We start from the raw sequence: 18,203 nt of genomic DNA, 5'->3' as shown, positions 1-18,203 counted from the left end.
ATGGAAACAAATCAATACAATCCTAACCATAATGACCCGATTTATATGCAAATATAGGAGCACTACATATGGCAGGCTATGACCAGATCGGATTGCCTAACAGCCCCCCGCAGTCACAACGGAAGATTCTCGGACGCTGAGACTGGACCGAAAATCCAAGAACAATGGCGATGGCAAGCCTTTGGTGAAGATGTCCGCGAACTGTCGGGAAGAAGGCACATGAAGAACTCGAATGTGCCCAAGCGCAACACGGTCTCGAACGAAGTGAAGATCGATCACGATGTGCTTGGCACGCTGATGCTGAACGGGGTTCGTGGACATGTAGAAGGCGCTGACATTGTCGCAAAAAACGACTGTGGCAGCAGGGAGAGGTCGGTGAAGCTCCTGGAGGAGTTGGCGAAGCCAACTTGCTTCAGCGACGGCATTAGCGACAGCTCGATACTCTGCCTCAGCGCTAGAGCGGGAGACGTGTGCTGGCGCTTGGAGGACCATGAGACCAGGTTGTCACCAAGGAACGCACAGTAGCCAGAGGTCGGTCGGCGAGTGTCAGGACAACCAGCCCAGTCTGCATCAGTGTAAGCAACAAGGCCGTGGTGCAGGGTACCTGTCGGGGATATATCCCGCGGTATGACCCGGCTGAAATTGGCGACTCACTGGTGACCCGCCCGGAGCTTGGCGATTCACAGATAACCTGCCCGATCTTGGCGACTCATTAGTAACCCGGCGGGCGGGTTAGATAAAAGACTAGGCCCAAGGCCCAGAAGGCCGGCTCATGTTATGGTGGGCCGGCTTAAGAAGGAAGGGATGACGAATATTTCCTTTACGAGGAAGCAAGACCCGGACTTGTAATTAACTTGTAAGAGAAGATAGACTAGTCCTAGTCCTACTAGGACTCCACATGTAACCCGCCCCTCTAACTTATATAAGGAGGGGCAGGGCACCCCAAAGAGGGACAGGCAACAAGAAACAATCTCTAAGGCTAGACACAAAGAGCCGGCTTACCGGCGACTCTCTCATGAGTATAATGAGACCTAGCCTCAAACAGCACGTAGGGTTATTACCGGATGATGTTTCCCGGGGCCCGAAGCTGTCTAAACCCTTGTCTTGTGCGTTGATCCGCCCTGCGTCTCTTATCCCAATCAACCCCTCTCAAGCTACTACATAGATGCGCTGGCCTCACGACTAAGTCCTTACACCTAGGACATCTGACGTGTCAATTCCACGACAGTTGGCGCCCACCGTGGGGCACGCACACGGTGGTGTTGAGTTCTTGGAGGGCGCACTCTCAAGGATCGAGAAACTCACGATTGGCCGGTTGAAGAAGAGCCGGCACGAGACAATCACACAAGATTTGCTTTGGATCTGGGAGTACAGGATTTGAGTTGAAAAAAAATAGGGTTGCATGGTGCGCGCCGCTGTGACCGGACGATCTGTCAAGACCGGATTGATTTTTCGCCGAAACTATGCGTGGGGCAGATCGCGTCCAGGGCGGCTGACATGAGTAATGGAGATTAGCATGGAACGACCGCGTGACCCGCCGGACGACCGTGGACAGAGCCGGCAAATTTATCGCTGGGAGGTCAGGATTATGGTTAAAGATTTTTGGAACTGGCAGATATGAGATTCGTGGAGATTTTAGGGTTTGCATGCGGCGCCTCACGCGTTGCAGGGCGACCCGTTGAATTCGAGCAAAGATCGTTTTTTCAGCTGCAGATGAGACCGGACAGGAATCTGATTCGACGTCACCAATACATGTATGGATCCGAGTCAGATTGCTGCTCCTCTTCACGTCTACATCAGTATGGAGCAAGGCTGGTAATGATGGTTTAAACCGGCTGCAGAAATCCAAGGGGTGAAGAAACAATCATTGCATGGTGGGGCTCCTGAGGTTTGATGGAAAACTGCTCTCGTTTGGGGATCAGGAAATATTATTATAGTACTACTCTGCTGCTAGTTCAAGTGCAAAGCGATCAAGCAAAAGAAAAAAAGATATATGTCCACGCGTACATGTGTGGATTTCTATTAAGATATTTTGTGTGAAGAAAATTGGAGTTTCTTAGATGAATTTTTTTTGATCCGAGTTGCCGAGGTCAACAAGAAGTCTGCAGCCGGCCGGGTTGATGATTATTGTCTATGGTTCTGTCAAAATTGCCGCTAAAGTCATAGTATGTTTGAGGGAGAACAGTACGCTCGGAAATTCTTTAAATACCGTCATGCAACAGCACGAGTGCATGGTCGCCTTTTCCGTCGAGCCGCTGCTCCTTCGTGACCGATTACTACTGCCACCCGGTCGTCTTCACTCGCCGGCGTCGTTAAACAGCCAGCACTGGGCCTCAACTCCAAGTTGCTAAGCCGCCCCTACTTAAAATCGCCTTGGCTGCTGTTACCGCTTTCGATGAGTACCGACGAGCGTCTCCCGCCGTTCCCTTTGCTGGTGTTGCTACTGCCTTGGGCGTCGCTGGCTCTGTGCCGCGCCGAGCTATTGACTGTTTGTATGGCGTGGCGAGTTGCTAAGGATCAGTTACGAAGTAGCACTCGTTGAAGTGTTGTCTACATAAAAGACAAGTTGATAGGGACACCCAAGTTCAATGCATTGAGGAGCGTGGTTTACTTAAAAACCGGATGGATGCATGGTTATTTATTCGGATGTGAAGGCCATCATTTGGTCGGATTGCTATGCAGTCACTTTATCCAAAAGGCACATCAGGTGATATCCATTCAGTTTACTTTTTATCAGTACTTGTTTATTTTTTGTAAAAACAACCACTCTGCCTAATAGTATTGTTATACGCAGGTAAATTATTCATTACAAAAGTGTTGATATACCGCGGATATGGAGCATGCGCCAGCATAATTTTTACTGGCGCTCGTCTGTGTCACGCGACTTCACGGACACGCGTGAAAGCCGCCACCCCTGCGGTCTGGTCTACAGCAACACGCCAGCCGACCCTCCCGTCCACGCGGCTTACCGCGCTAGTGATTAACTCGCCCGACTGCGCCGGCTTACAACGACGCTGCCGACTCTCCCTGTCTGTGCCGGCTTACAACGCCGTGGGTGGCTCATCTGTCTGCTCCCGCGGCCGGTTCACCCGTGAAGGATTCCAGTTTCACCTAGTGGTCATCAACTTCATGGCGGGTTATTTTCGGCCTAAACACATCAGTGATATTATACTGCGGAGATGGAGGCACGCCAACATCTTTTGGCACAGGTGGTCTTCGTTATTCAACGGACCCTCGCACCGGCTTACAACGCCGTGGCCGTCTCTCGCGACCGCGCCGGCTTACCACGCCGTGGCCGTCTCTCGCGACCATGCCGGCTTACAACAAGGAGGACAACTCACCCATCCGCACCGGTTTACAATGCCACGGCCGACTCATCTGTCTGTGCCGCCTCTGATGTTACGGTCGTCCTTACCGTCCGTCTCTCGCGGCCTGATCTACATCAACACACCAGGCCGCACTTGTCTGGATGAGTTGTTTATTGATTATGAGCAAGTCACTACTTGGGAAGCCCGGTTTTCTTCCAACAAACTGGAGGCAAATTATCATATATTATCAGCCGTCGTCTGCACTGGATGGTTCAATGAGCAGGCGCACGAGTCGCGCAACTACAATTTGGTTAACTTCGAACAACTAGTTGGAAGGAGCCATTGGCCGAGTTGTTGACACGACTCATATGGGATCATTTATAACCCGCCGCAGTCGCTTCAACCTTCTGTGGGTTCACATCGTGTTATCAACACCAATGATATACAAGTTATGCCGGTTTATATCACGGTTAAATATGGAGAATCTCAAGCCGACTCCTCGAGTCATCTTGAGACTCGGGGGCTACAGTGACATGACTCGGGAACCCCGGGTCGTTGGAGGGAATGATAACCCGGTTCTGGAGGCTACTACCATATTGATGAAAATTTAAAGGCCATCAGAAAATTGCTGGTTCAAAATAAATATTCCGGTTTAAAATCCGGTTCAAGAGATATATCTCTCCCGCAAAGTTTTGAAGCTCTCAAATCCGGTTCAAACATCCGGCTCAAGGTAAATTTATATCTTACAAAGCTTTGGAGCTCTCAATATCCGGTTTACAAATTTCCGGTTCAAAAAGAAGTTATCTCTCGCAAAGCTTGAGTTCTCAGGAAAAATTAAAGGGACCAAAGAGAGTCTGTTACAAAGCACAACTCAAATATGGGTACCCTGCTTTAATGGCCATTGGGAGCTAATCGTATTCGAATTTAGTTTAACCCTTTTGGTGTGTGACCCTGATCGTATTCGAATCAGAGTCGTTAAATATTCTCATGATCACTAGGGGGCTTCTTGTTCAAACATAGGTCGTATTCGAACCAAAGAGAACATAGCTGTCGATACCCTTTTGATTGGCACACTGCCGAGCTCACTAGGGGGTTTGTTGATCGTATTCGAATCATAGCTCAACCCCTTTTGAGAACCGACGTGGATCGTATTCGAATCAGCATCGTTAAAACAACTCTCAAGGTCATTTGGGGGCTTCCTGTTCAAACATAGGTCGTATTCGAATCAAAGAGAACATAGCTGTCGGTACCCTCTTGATCGGCAACGCCAAAGCCACTGGGGGCTATATGATCGTATTCGAATCTTAGCTTAACCCCTTTGGGACGGTTTTCTGATCGTATTCGAATCAGAAGCCTCAAAATTGTTGAAGTCTCTTTTTGCAAACAATTTTTGGATTTTATTTGAAGCTCTTTTTCATATGTAAAGTGTATATGAGTGGTTTCTATTTAAACCCGGCTTGATTTTCGATGATAAGTCGCCGGCTTATGACAATCATCATATATTTGGAAGTATTGGCTTCTAAGGATTGGGTTATCACCCTTACTGCACAGGTCATGTAAACCAGCAGTACAAATTCAATATCACAGTGGTTATATGTGAGATATTATGACCCGCCCTGCGGTAAACCGCCAAGGGTTCTTGTGATCTACTTGCGTGCAGGATAAGACTACATTTGGGTGGTTACCCGCCATGGTTTTTGACGTTAAGTCGCCAGGGCATATGTTGTTTAAACTTTGCAGGATTTACAGAGCTATGACTTACATAAATGATTAAATTCAAGCCCATCATAGATGGAAATTGGTGTCTCAAAAGGGTTATCAATTCTTAATTTTCTCAAAGGCTATAAGCCGCCGGGTTGTACAAATTCCGGCTTACAATGGAGGCGTATTAAATCGGCATCGGCCAAGAGCCGCCGGGTATTTAAACTCCGGATTGGCCTATCAGCAGATGAGGTATTCAAAGTCACTTTGGCGCAATGGCTATTATTTTATCAATTGATATGATTTATTCTACAATGGAAAGAATAGTCCCGAGTCGCTACAGGCTTACGACCCGGCACTTGGGGACTACATTATTCAAATTGAGATTACATCAAATGTGCAAGTCCCATGTCACTGCCAGCATGCACCATGGCACTTGGGGGCTAATGCAAGATTACTTTTTATTGGCCTTGTTGAAGACCCTACTCATCATATTATGATAAACCGACCCTTGGGGGCTACCAATTGCTCCTGTCAACAATTCAAGGTACATAAGTCTTAATCCATTATATTGAAGGATCCACTGTTTAGTTGGTAAAGCACAAAGCTCTTAACCTTGTGGACGTGGGTTCAAGCCCCATGGTGAGGGTTACATCATATGATTATTTTCAATGAAAAGTCCCAGCTCAGTATTATCTTACTAAGCCGGCCCTTGGGGGCTACACATTGCTGTTCAAATTTACATGATCATATTTATAAAGTCCCTGCTCATTATTGCATAATGACCAGGCCCTTGCGGGCTACACTGGTTGAAATTTTTGAGAATCAGGCAATTACAAGTCCCAGGTTGCTGCAAGCATCACAACCCGGCACTTGGGGGCTACATAATATGGAATATTCAGTTTGTACTAGTGATTGGGATGAACAACATGGATTTCTTCAAAGTGGCAGTATTCATATTGAAGCAAGTCTTAAGCCATCGCTTTGTTCTGCTCAAGACTTGGGGGCTATAGGTATTATATTATTATCAAAGAAATATCTTCAATTTCTCTGTTTTGAGCAAAACCAGATTGATCCGGTGTCACCAATCATTATGACCCTGTGTCTGTAAACCGGCGTCATTAACAATCATAAACCGGCGTCGGCGACAATTATGACTTGGCATCATCTATTTATAACCCGGCAATTTTGGTACTCATAAACCGGCAAGTTTTATATCTTTAAGCCGGATGAATATAAGTTGAATATTTGAAGACCAATATTTTTGTCAAGTCAGAGCATTGAAAGCCGATTCAAGTGGATTGTTTCTTACAATATTTCTCTACAAGAGACCAATGCCAGCAAATTGACTCTGAAGCTGGCCTATTGACCCGGATTTCTCAAAAGAAGTATCTGGATTTTTTGCATTCACAAAGTTTGAACAGATCTATTAAAGGAGATTTTCTATGAATTCATGGGCATGTATCAAGAAAGAAATGACAAGGATTTAAAGATGATCAGGTGCCGGCTTACAAAATTTAACCCGGAGCACAACCTATCAAGTTTGTTCTTGTGTTTATTTTACAGGATCAGTTTAACATGGATAAATCCAAATTAAACTGGGGGCTAATGTCGGGGATATATCCCGCGGTATGACCCGGCTAGAATTGGCGACTCACTGGTGACCCGCCCGGAGCTTGGCGATTCACAGATAACCTGCCCGATCTTGGCGACTCATTAGTAACCCGGCGGGCGGGTCAGATAGAAGACTAGGCCCAAGGCCCAGAAGGCCGGCTCATGTTATGGTGGGCCGGCTTAAGAAGGAAGGGATGACGAATATTTCCTTTACGAGGAAGCAAGACCCGGACTTGTAATTAACTTGTAAGAGAAGATAGACTAGTCCTAGTCCTACTAGGACTCCACATGTAACCCGCCCCTCTAACTTATATAAGGAGGGGCAGGGCACCCCAAAGAGGGACAGGCAACAAGAAACAATCTCTAAGGCTAGACACAAAGAGCCGGCTTACCGGCGACTCTCTCATGAGTATAATGAGACCTAGCCTCAAACAGCACGTAGGGTTATTACCGGATGATGTTTCCCGGGGCCCGAAGCTGTCTAAACCCTTGTCTTGTGCGTTGATCCGCCCTGCGTCTCTTATCCCAATCAACCCCTCTCAAGCTACTACATAGATGCGCTGGCCTCACGACTAAGTCCATACACCTAGGACATCTGACGTGTCAATTCCACGACAGTACCCTTGACATAGCGGAGAACACACTTGACCAAGGTCAAGTGCTGGTCACGGGGATCATGCATGTGAAGACGAATCTGCTGGACCGCGTAGGCGATGTCAGGACGTGTGAACGTTAGGTACTGAAGAGCACCAGCTAGACTCCGATACTCCGAAGGATCAGCAACAGGTGAGCCGGCGGCAGCGGCCAGCTTAGGCGATGTGTCCACCGGTGTTGAGGCAGGGTGGTAGGAGCTCATGCCAGCACGCTCGACAATCTCGAGAGCATACTGTGTCGGCGAGAGGAACATCCCACTGGAGTCACGACGAACAGCAAGGCCGAGGAAGTGGTGTAGCTCGCCCAAATCAGTCATGGCAAACTCGGCACTGAGAGCGGTAGTGACGCGCTCAAGCAGGGTCGATGTAGAAGCTGTGAGGATGATGCCGTCGATGTAGAGGAGAAGATAAGCAGTCCCCATGGAACCGTGCAGAGTGAATAGTGATGTATCCGACTTGGAGCAGGTGAAGCCGAAGGAGGTGATGAAGCTCGCAAAGCGGTGATACCATGCACGAGGGGCTTGCTTTAGGCCATAGAGTGCACGGTTGAGGCGGCACACATGGTCAGGGCGAGCGGAGTCAACAAAGCCAGTTGGCTGGTGATAAAAGACCACCTCGTTAAGACGCCCATGAAGAAAGGCGTTCTTGACGTCGAGTTGGCGAATCTTCCAGTTGGAGGACAGGGCGACCAAGAGGATGACCCGGATGGTAGCCGGTTTAACCACCGGGCTGAAGGTCTCATCGAAGTCGATGCCGTGTTCCTGAGAGAATCCGCGCAACACCCATCGAGCTTTGTAGCGATCGAGGGTGCCATCCGGCTTGAGCTTGTGACGAAAGACCCATTTGCCGGAGACGACGTTGGCGTTAGCTGGCGGGAGGACAAGTTCCCACGTGTCGTTAGCGAGGAGAGCACTGTACTCGTCGGTCATCGCTGCGAGCCAGTTCGGGTCTTTTAGAGCACCACGAACAGACTTGGGAACCGGTGATGGAGCAGCTTCGGTGTCGACGTGGAGGTTAAGACGCTCACGTAGACCGATGGTCTTGCCGGCTTGGCGGTGGGTCACCATGTGGTGAGGAGCAGCCACAGCTGGTCGACGCGTTACCGGTGGAGGAGGGAAGACCATAGGTGCCGGGGGCGGCGAGCACGGCGGTGTCGTTGTCGGAGACGAACGGGGCATGGAGGAGGCAGCGTCGAAGGCTGCGGAGCCAGAAGCCGCGGTGTCGGAGTCGGCGGCAGAGGCCGCTGGAGATGGGCCGCGGTCGAGCGAGACCGAGGCAGACGAGGCCGGATGGGCCGGTGAATGGCCCGTCGCAGGCGAAGCCGGATGGGCCGGTGAATGACCCGGCGTGCGCAAAGCTGGTGTGCGCGTGACCGACGTCCGCGCGGCCGAGTGGACCGGCGTGGACGGTGCCGAGTGGGCCGCCGTGCGCGAGGGTGATGAGGCCGGCTCGGAGGTTGTCGGTGAGGAGGCGAGGCGCTGTCCAGCGGACCGAGACGACCCAGCGGAGGGACGCAACCCAACATGCATGGGTGGCACGACGACTGAGTCGAGTATGTCGATCGGATCATCGTCCGAGGGAGGTGTATAGGCATGCTGCTGCATGTTAGAGACAGAAAAAAGAGGAGCGAACGGGAACCGAGTTTCGTCAAAAATCACATGGCGAGAGATGATGATGCGACGAGTTTCAAGTTCCATGCAACGATAGCCACGGTGGTTAGATGGATAGCCACGAACAACACATGCGACTGAACGGTGTGACAGTTTGTGAGACATAGTAGACGCGATGTTGGGGTAGCATAAACAACCAAAAGTAAGAAGAAGGGTGTAGTCTGGTGTTCTGCTAAAAAGAGTGAAGAAAGGACAGGAAGCCGCAAGGGCTTTGGTGGGTAATCTATTGAGAAGATAGGTGGACGTATGGAGAGCTTCAACCCAAAATTTTGGAGGCATGCTCGCTTGAAAAAGCAAAGTACGAACTACGTCGTTGATAGTGCAAATGATGCGTTCAGCTTTACCGTTTTGTGGAGAGGTGTAGGGGCATGAGAAACGTAGGAGGATCTCGTGCTGGACAGATAGATCCTGAAGGGCGCGATTGTCGAATTCGCGGCCGTTGTCGCATTGGATCGCTTGGAGAGAAAGAGAGAACTGTGTAGCGACATAAGTACGAAAGTTAGACAAAAGAGCAAAAGCTTCAGATTTTTGCCGCATGGGATATGTCCATGCATAGTGAGTGAAATCATCTAAAATGACAAGATAATATTTGTAACCAGATACACTCTCAATAGATGAAGTCCACAGATCACAGTGAATTAACTCAAACGGTCTATGAGTATGAGTGGTAGAAGCAAAAAAAAGGTAAACGGACATGACGGCCAAGTTGACAAGCATGGCATAAACTAGGATCCTTGTATACTTTATTTATAGGAAGCGAGGATGACGAGACGAGGCGCCGGAACGCGTCATGACCGGGGTGGCCGAGGCGCCGGTGCCAAAGGGTGGACTCGACGGTGATGGCGGTGAGAGCTTACGGCGAGGTAGTGAGCGGATAGAGGTCACCCGAGCTACTGCACCTGAGAATCACACGCCCTGTCCTGAGATCCTTCACAGAAAAGCCCCAAGGGTCAAATGCAACCGAGCAATAGTTGCCAGTGGTAAATTGACGAACTGAGATTAAAAATTCTTAACAATACCAGGAGTAACAAGGACATCACAAAGAGTGAGATGATGAGAGGTGGGGAGACGAACATGTCCAGAATGAGTGACAGGAATAGAAGAACCATCACCAACGATGACATGTTGATGTGGAGGTGTTCGACGGGTTTTTGTCGCAATTTTGTGAAAATATGGCACCAATAGAAAGGTACAAGCGTGTATATGGAAGTGACAAAGATGTTGATGTTCTTTGAAAAATAATATCGAAACCAACCGGCGGAGAGCATTATGTATGCCTACCGGTACGTACTTGTGAGGATCATAGTTATCTGTTCTTTGGTACTTACTTATCTGTCCCAAAGAAAATCGGCAACAACATCAACTAGCCCGCGCGGCTCTCTGCCTATAAATTCGAGAGAGCAGATTGATTGGTGGGGAGGCAGGAGAGGAGACGCGTCCGTGGCGGCTGCGTCGAGGAGATCAGGCAGCAGTGACGCGGCCGCGTGTGGAGGACGCGCCGGCGTAGCACCTGCCTCCTGTCCAGCTGCAGCGGCCGTGGTGTACTAGCAGGAGCTCAACGCCGGCAGCCGCGGCAGAACGCCCCCTATCGAAGAAGGCGGCAGCGCGGCGCCGAAGACGGCGTTGGCAGTGTCCGATCCTCAAGACGCGCCGGCGTGCGGCAAAGGTGACATGGCCGTTACCACGTCCAAGCTATCATTCTTGGTGCCTGCAGGCTGCAGCTACCGGAGGTGTCCGAAGACATCATGCATGGATGTCCAGCTTCTCTGCATCCATGATACGTGTATGTTCTTTTCTCCTCTCGATCTCCCATCTAACAGGTACAGTACATGGAGGCGACCCAGGGAGGCGAGGACGACCCCGCGGCAGCGCGCACGGCGCGTGCGCCCGGGACAGCCAAGAAACCAGAGGCTGGACGCAGGAGATGCGTGAGCCCTTGGTGGCGTGCGACGGCGCCCCCACACATGCGCCCATGCAAAGGAAGCAGCGGCGGCAGCGTGCCGGCCGCCGGAGTCAACGATGGTCGTGTCCGCAAGGCCGGGAAGTTGCGCCGCCGGCGGTGGCGCACACTTGGCGCTTCATGTGGACTTGTCCAAGCTAGCTCCACGGAAATAATCATCACGAGACATCTCATGCGGTATATACATATATCTCGTTCTCTCGGCCCCTAATATTTCAGGTAATCGCCATGGAGAAAAGCAGTGGGAGGAGACCTCAAGACCATCGGGAGATTGCACCCGGAGGAGGGACCCGGCCAAGAGGAGACGCGCCTGAGGTGGGAGCGTCGAGAACCGGATGACGCGTCGGCGGCCGCGCGCGCTGAGCACGGCGACCTCACATACGCATGAAGGCCAACACATGACCAGTTGAAGATGCTCCCACGGCCGCGGCGGCGAGGAGATCGCGAGGACGTGCCCATGGCAAAGGCATGCTCCGCGAGCATGCCATACACCCTGGTCGTCCGGCGGCTGCAGATACATGAAGGAGCCCGCACAACAGGCCCTAGCACTCAGGGCGGCCGCGGGCGCCACCCATGGTGCCTTCTTCGATCGGCGTCTTCATCCATCTACACCACCACAAGGCTGGCGGCGTGTAGCACGACACCAACTCCACCTTGGCGGCGACATCGGGGAGGCCAGCGGCATCCGGCCCGACATCATCTACACCACCATGAAGAAAAAGCTGGGATGCCATCTCCACGTGGTCGATGAGACAGTTGCGGCAGCGACGTAGTACGTGCCACAACAAGGCTCAAGATGGCGGCAACCTAGTGCGCGCCCATGAAGACCGCGGCGACAACGACGAACGTCAGCAGTGGTGTACAAGCCGAAGTGGGGAGGCCGTCGTCCAAGGCTGTACCATCATCCACCTTAGCGAGGGAAGATTAAAATCACGTCATCTATCTTCTTTAAATGGCATGCGTACATGCATCATTTTATCTTTATCTTTTCATATCCTTCTCATTTCAGTGCATCCGAATCACGATCGAGATGGATGGATAATCAGCGCTCACCCGTGTGCGAACGAAGAAGACGGAGGAGGAGCTGCTCACCGTCTTCACATCTACATCAACCTCGCCAGTGCCGTCATCACCAATCCTGGGCTCGACGAGGAGGGCTTCTACATCAACCTGGCTTCGCCATCTTCATCAACTTCTCTCCCGGCGAGGGCACCGACTGCCTCGACACGCCACCCGGCTACATCGACATGGCGTCGCCAACTTCATAAGCTCTACATCTGACGAGGATGTCGTGTACATCAGCGCCACCGGTCGTCCATATGTCGTGACCATCTTCTTTGACTTTGCATCTAAGCGACGACATCGTCTACACCGACATATTGTCATTCTTCTATACCAAGTGGAGGCCGTCCCTGTAACTGCGACGGTCTGAGGTCTACATCGACGTGCTCACATTGTCGTCATCTTCAAGCAACGCGCCACGTGGAGACACTCGAGTCTACTCCAAGTTCTACATCAACACACTCCCCAAACCCCGTCCAAGCTCCGACGAGGCGAAGCCACTTCACCGACATGTCTTCTTCCGATGAAGATACCCAGATCTTGCCGGGCACTAACGAGGCGAAGGCAAGACACACCATGTCCGACACCGACGAGGCGGACACCACCAGGCCGGGCACCGACGAGGCGAAGGCCGCCATCTGTCTGAGCTAATGAGGCCAGACATCTTCATCATCGGACATCGACAAGCCAGAGGGATGTGGCTAAGCATCGTCGGAGCGACGGACGTACCGCTCCACTCTTCTATTCCACCATATCATCACCATCGTCTACACCGAGCACTTGGAGAAGACGAGACTTGAAGACGACGACCATTGCAGCAGCTTCATCGGAGGTGGTTCGCGGCTCCGGCTCGCGGACGTAATTAATCGGGAGCCTTCCGAGGCCCCGTGAACCAGAACTTCACAATCGCCGAAGTAATCTTGGCCGAGCTAGCAGGCCATTGAGCGCTTATGTAAAGGGATCATGTAATTTGTTTTCTCCCACGAGAGATTAATAAAGCACAAGTTTCCCTATGTTTTCTTTGTGTACTCGGTACACTGGCACGCCCGCATGTTTATTTCCCCTAGCGCGTAGAGAGATAATGACATGACAACCGTTTGTTGTTTTTATTATTTCTCGTGTCAAACAGGAGGAGTTGAAGAGAAGGAGGTGAGATTACCGGCTTCCGAAGACATGTGAGCGGCTGCTCCAGTGTCCATGATCCACTCCATAGGAGCCTGGAGACTCATGGTATTGAAGTAGCTCGCGAGGGCGGACGGATCCCACGTCTGTGCCGAGGAGGAGCCGTAGGCGGGGTAGCCGGTGTAGGAGTACGTCGCCTGTGGGGTTGGAGGCGATGGGGCAGGCAAGGCCATGTAGCCCTGAGCAGGAGGGTGATGCAGCGGCGCCGAGGGGCGGGGTCCCGGTCCGAGGATGCTGACGGGGCCGGCATGACCGTGCGTGGGCGCGCCTGGACCCATCATCGGGTACATGTGGATGGCATCGGCCCAGGGGTTCTGCATGTTGGGGAAGATGGGGGCGCCACCACCCCAAGTCTTCTTTTTCTTCCCCTTGTAGCAGCCGGTACCGTACCCGGTGGGAGCACCGTATGGCGCCGGAGCACCGAGACCGGCCGGTTGTGGTGGTGGAGGTGCAAATCCCCCGCGAGGCCACCATTGGCAGGAGCGGAGTAGAAGACCACGGGCGACGTAGAGCTCAGGGAGGACGGCTTAAGTTCCTGCAGAAGAAGCATGTTGCAAAATTCAAGGAACGTTGGGAACGGCTTGATGAGAGGCGCGTGGTTGCCGATGTCCATGTAGTGGTCGTTGAGGCCCTTGATGGTGTTCCACACCAGAGCGTCGTCGGAGACCGAGGCATTGACGTCGGCGAGAGCATCAGCGACCGTCTTTTGCTCGAGGCAGTAGGCGGTGACGGTCTTGTCGCCTTGGACGATGTTGCGGAACTTCTGGACGAGGTAGCCCACACGCGACTGTTGGTTGCCGCGGAAGAGGGAGGTGATGCCAGCGAAGACAGCGACAGTCGTGGTACCGGCTGCCATGACCATGTCGGCGATGTCGGGGTTGATGGAGCCGTACAGCCACCGAAGGACGGTGGAGTCCATCCGCAGCCACTCCGCGTCAGCTGGAGGGGGTGCCGGTTCAAGATGATCGGCGAGGGCGAACTGGTTGACGGCAATGGTGAGGAAGTTGCACCACTTGGAGAAGTTGGACGCCTTGAGGTCGAGGGTGACTGGGATGAGGCTCTTGATGTTCTGGATGGAGTTGTCTTGCGCCCATAGGGCAGCGTGGGGATGGAGAGGGTCGGCGTCGGGCATGACGGCGGCGGCTGGAGGTGGAGAGGAGGGGCGGCGGCAGAAGTGGATGGGGATGGAAGAGAATCGTTTGGCTGATTCCATGATGGAAACATAAGGCAAGAGTAATTGACCACACAAATGTGGGTTCTGTGTTACCTCATATATATAGACAGGTTACAAGATAATCATGGAAACAAATCAATACAATCCTAACCATAATGGCCCGATTTATATGCAAATATAGGAGCACTAAATATGGCAGGCTATGACTAGATCGGATTGCCTAACAGAGATAACTCCGTTATCGCCCTGCGCCCGAACACAATGGAGAGGATGTAGTTGTTCCATGGGCCCACCATCGTCCTCAAGGTACTACATGGTCTAAGAGCATTTACACCTGGGCATCCCAAACCAACTTCAAACGCCCGGGCGAACGGCCCGGTCACAGAAAAATGACCCAGACGGGCCTCAAATGCCTGGCTAACCAACACCTCTCATATTCAGCCCAAATCTAGGACGAATATGGGGTGCCCACGCGCGTTCGCCATGTCGGTTTCGGTCCACGCTGGCCCACCCGACCCCACATATATTCCTCCCCATCTGCTTGCCAGACCAAACCCTAGCCACTTCATTCCACTCCCTGCCGCCAGCCAAGCTCCCGTCCGACGATCTTATGGCCTTTTCCGGCATGGCGGGTGGTGGATCCAAGTCCTACACCTCCATATCCATCGACCCCGAGCTCATCCCACGCGGATCCTAGGAGGACTTGGCCGTCCGGCTTGCGCTCCACCGCTTCCGGGAGGAGGCCGCCCGATGGCAACGGCAACGCTCGGACTCGTTCGCGGGGAATCCATTGCGTCCGCCCAAATGATGCATGGATCTGGCGCTAGGTGTGCCATCACTGCCTCACCGAAGGCGGTGCGGTCCATCTGGCGTTCGAACGGGTGGCGAATGTGCAACCCCTCCATTGGCGCGAAGAGGCCATGGACGCACCATGGGTATCACCCGATGCAAAAAATAGGTCGGCGCGCCCGTCGTGCGAGGCAGCGCGTGTGGGAGGTGGCGGCTGTCCTCGCGACGGTGGGCGTTGCGGAGGCCGAGTCGTATTCTCCGGCTCCCCATATGGTGCACCAGTCCGGGCACCGCAACCGCATGGTGGTGGATGTTGCTAGCTCGTCCCAGGAATGATCCATCATCGATCTGACGTCCACCGGCAGTCCGAGTTCCGGGTTACGAAGGGGCAGAGTAGGGCACGGAGGACGGCGGCGCCTCCAGTTCCATGAGCCGCCTCGTGTCCCATGCCCTACTCTACCCTGTCGGTGACTGGAGCAACACTCTGGGGAGTGCATTCGACCGCCGGACGTGCTCTTCTTAAAGAACGATTTATGTTGCATGTAATAATATGGATTTGAGGTTTCTAATTTGAGGTATCCGGTTGTAGAATGAAATATTTGAGGCGTGACCACTTACTGCCGGGCGCGTCCGTGGGCGTTTGAGGGGTCAAATTTGTCAAGTCCTTCTGTAGGTGCTCTAATCGAACTAATTCAGCTATCTTGTTGGATGGGATCGGGGAACTGTGGCTGATTTTTTTGAACTTGTATAAGTTCTAGGATACATATTTGTCAAAAAAATCATAGCTTTATCACTTTGATAGTTCGTATCAGGTAGAATAGATTGTTTTGCTGAGTTTTAGTAGTTTGTTGGGTTATTTGTTCAATACTTGATCAAACATTCTACAAAAATATATATCCTACTATTTATTTCCCACACTTGTCTTTCAAAGTGTCCAATGGTTATATTGATTTTCAGCTTTAACTTTGTAAGACAGGAGTACAATAGTAAATTTGTTTGGGTCAAAACTATTATATCCTTCTAAGGAACTTCTACAAAATGATTTCTCATCTCCTTGGAGTTCATATCAGCAAAATGTAATATTTTCTTTTTGTTCCTAGATTGAGATAAGTCAATATCACACTGCATGTTTAAAGAAATAACAACCGAGTTATTCTACAAGTAAAAGAAATTTCTACAATCAAGTAGAACCGATGCTACTTAAGTTTTGTTTGTCTCTCTAAATTTCCCCCCTCTGTGCACGAAACCATATGAAGAGTTTAATGGCATGTTTGGCGCTTGCTATCATGACTCAATATTTGCTCTTGTTCGCCGCATGCTTTATATTTTACCATGTGGCAACTTTAGTTTGATTTTCACCTCTTTGGAGTACCTTAAAGAATTGCTTTGAAGAAGGCTTCGGTGCCACCAATCTCAAAATCGCACCAACGCAAAAATATCCAGATTAACATTTAAAGTGATGGATGGTTCCTAATCAGACGCTTGTTTTGCTGCCAAAATGGCCCTTTTACTTCTAGACATTGAAATATGTTGAATTATTGTTGTGTGCAATGTTCAGGAAATCGGTAACTGATAGCTGCTCGGTCGGCTTGGGAGCAGCAATTAATAGATCAATCGGCCTATGAACAAGATTAATAGGTCGACCATTAATCGGTAGATTACATAGGAACCTGCTGGCAAGAGCAAGTAGCTATAGATATGTAAGCCTAGAATTGTAGTTAGGGATGAACATCTAAATACACAGTGAATGGAACAATGACAAGTAATGCTGGCAAACAAGAACTTTGTTTGTCTTTTATTCCCAAGCTTGAACTAGCACTGGCCGGTGTCACACATGATGGTGCACTCCACTTTATTTGTCATCGTTACATCGATTGGTGCATCAGCTAAGCAACGATGATCCATCTACCTATTAGTATAGCTCTTCAGTTTTTCATTGGCCACCAATGCCCGCGACTATGCTGGCAAATGGTGCCCTCATGATGGAGCACTCAGGTGGGACATACACGTTGCACATGGATGGAAGAGTTTGCAACACCAATGATCTGATCGCCTCCAATTGAGCTGGTTGTTGTGGTTGGATGATGCCCTGGCCTTGGACTAGAGAACCTTGACCCACCTGTTGCTGCTGAGATAGTGGCAGAAAGATATGCATGCCTTGTTGTTGTTGTTGTTGTTGTTGCTGCTGCTGCTGCATGATGATGGAATGCACGACGCTATGGATGGCTGCGCACTGGAGCTGTTGAGGAATCTGTGCTAGTTGTTGGCAGCATTGTTGCCGCATCACTTGGCAATCGCTTTGTGGCCAGATTATTGACCAGAGGGATGACACCAATGACGCAGGTTTGCATTGTTGCAAGAGGATATTCTTGCATGGGTTCAACTGTTGTTGTAGAGATGGTTGAATGAATGGCCGTTGTTGTTGGGGGAATGATTGTTGCGGTTGTTGGGGCTGCGGCAATTGTTGTTGGGGCTGGGGAAAAGGTTGTTGTGGTTGCTGGAGCTGGGGAAATGGTTGTTGGGGTTGTTGAGTCTGGGGGAATGGTTGTTGTGGTTGTTGGGGAAATGGTTGTTGGGGTTGTTGTGGTTGCTGGGGAAATGGTTGTTGTGGTTGCTGGGGAAATGGTTGTTGTGGTTGTTGAGTCTGGGGGAATGGTTGTTGTGGTTGTTGGGGGAATGGTTGTTGGGGCTGGAGAAATGGTTGTTGTGGTTGCTGAGGCTGGGGAACTTGTTGTTGTGGTTGATGGGGGAATGTTTGTTGAGGTTGGGGAAATGTTTGTTGTGGTTGCTGGGATAATGGCTGTTGGAGCTGGGGGACTAGTTGTTGTTGTAGCCATTGTACTTGGCCGCTAGGGTCGACCTGGATATTGGCGGTGCCGATGGTTATTGCCATCGCAAGGATTGTCAGGATGAGTAAGGTCTTCATGGTGGATTTGCGTTAACTACTACGTACTTTGATTTTCTGCTTGTGCTCTAGTTGTGTGAACGATGGATGATGGTATGGAGTCTACATATTGTAGGCCTTTTTATAGCTACCATGGTTAGGTTTCTTTTCATTATTGCTTTTTTTTTAAAAGTGATTTGATGCTT

General features: G+C 51.0%; 2 protein-coding genes across 2 annotated transcripts; both read right to left on the bottom strand.

Annotated features, from left to right (window-relative positions):
- Nucleotides 1-13,089: 13,089 nt before the first annotated feature.
- LOC109765948 (uncharacterized) lies at nt 13,090-14,363 on the bottom strand. Its single transcript, XM_045230269.1, has 2 exons — nt 13,554-14,363; nt 13,090-13,464 (listed from the first exon to the last, which is right to left on the bottom strand). The coding sequence occupies exons 1-2, from the start codon at nt 14,361-14,363 to the stop codon at nt 13,090-13,092; spliced, it is 1,185 nt and encodes a 394-aa protein (XP_045086204.1).
- A 2,519-nt stretch (nt 14,364-16,882) lies between these two features.
- On the bottom strand, nt 16,883-18,119 carry LOC109765849 (gamma-gliadin). The gene has a single exon (XM_020324621.4). It carries the CDS (start codon nt 18,037-18,039, stop codon nt 17,047-17,049), a length of 993 nt encoding a protein of 330 aa, XP_020180210.3. The 5' UTR covers nt 18,040-18,119; the 3' UTR covers nt 16,883-17,046.
- Nucleotides 18,120-18,203: the final 84 nt, after the last annotated feature.

The sequence above is a fragment of the Aegilops tauschii genome, chromosome 1 (assembly GCF_002575655.3).
Source record: "Aegilops tauschii subsp. strangulata cultivar AL8/78 chromosome 1, Aet v6.0, whole genome shotgun sequence".
Taxonomy (NCBI): domain Eukaryota; kingdom Viridiplantae; phylum Streptophyta; class Magnoliopsida; order Poales; family Poaceae; genus Aegilops; species Aegilops tauschii.
The sequence above is the reverse complement of the archived record's forward strand: the minus strand, read 5'-3'. Positions and strand labels throughout refer to the sequence as shown.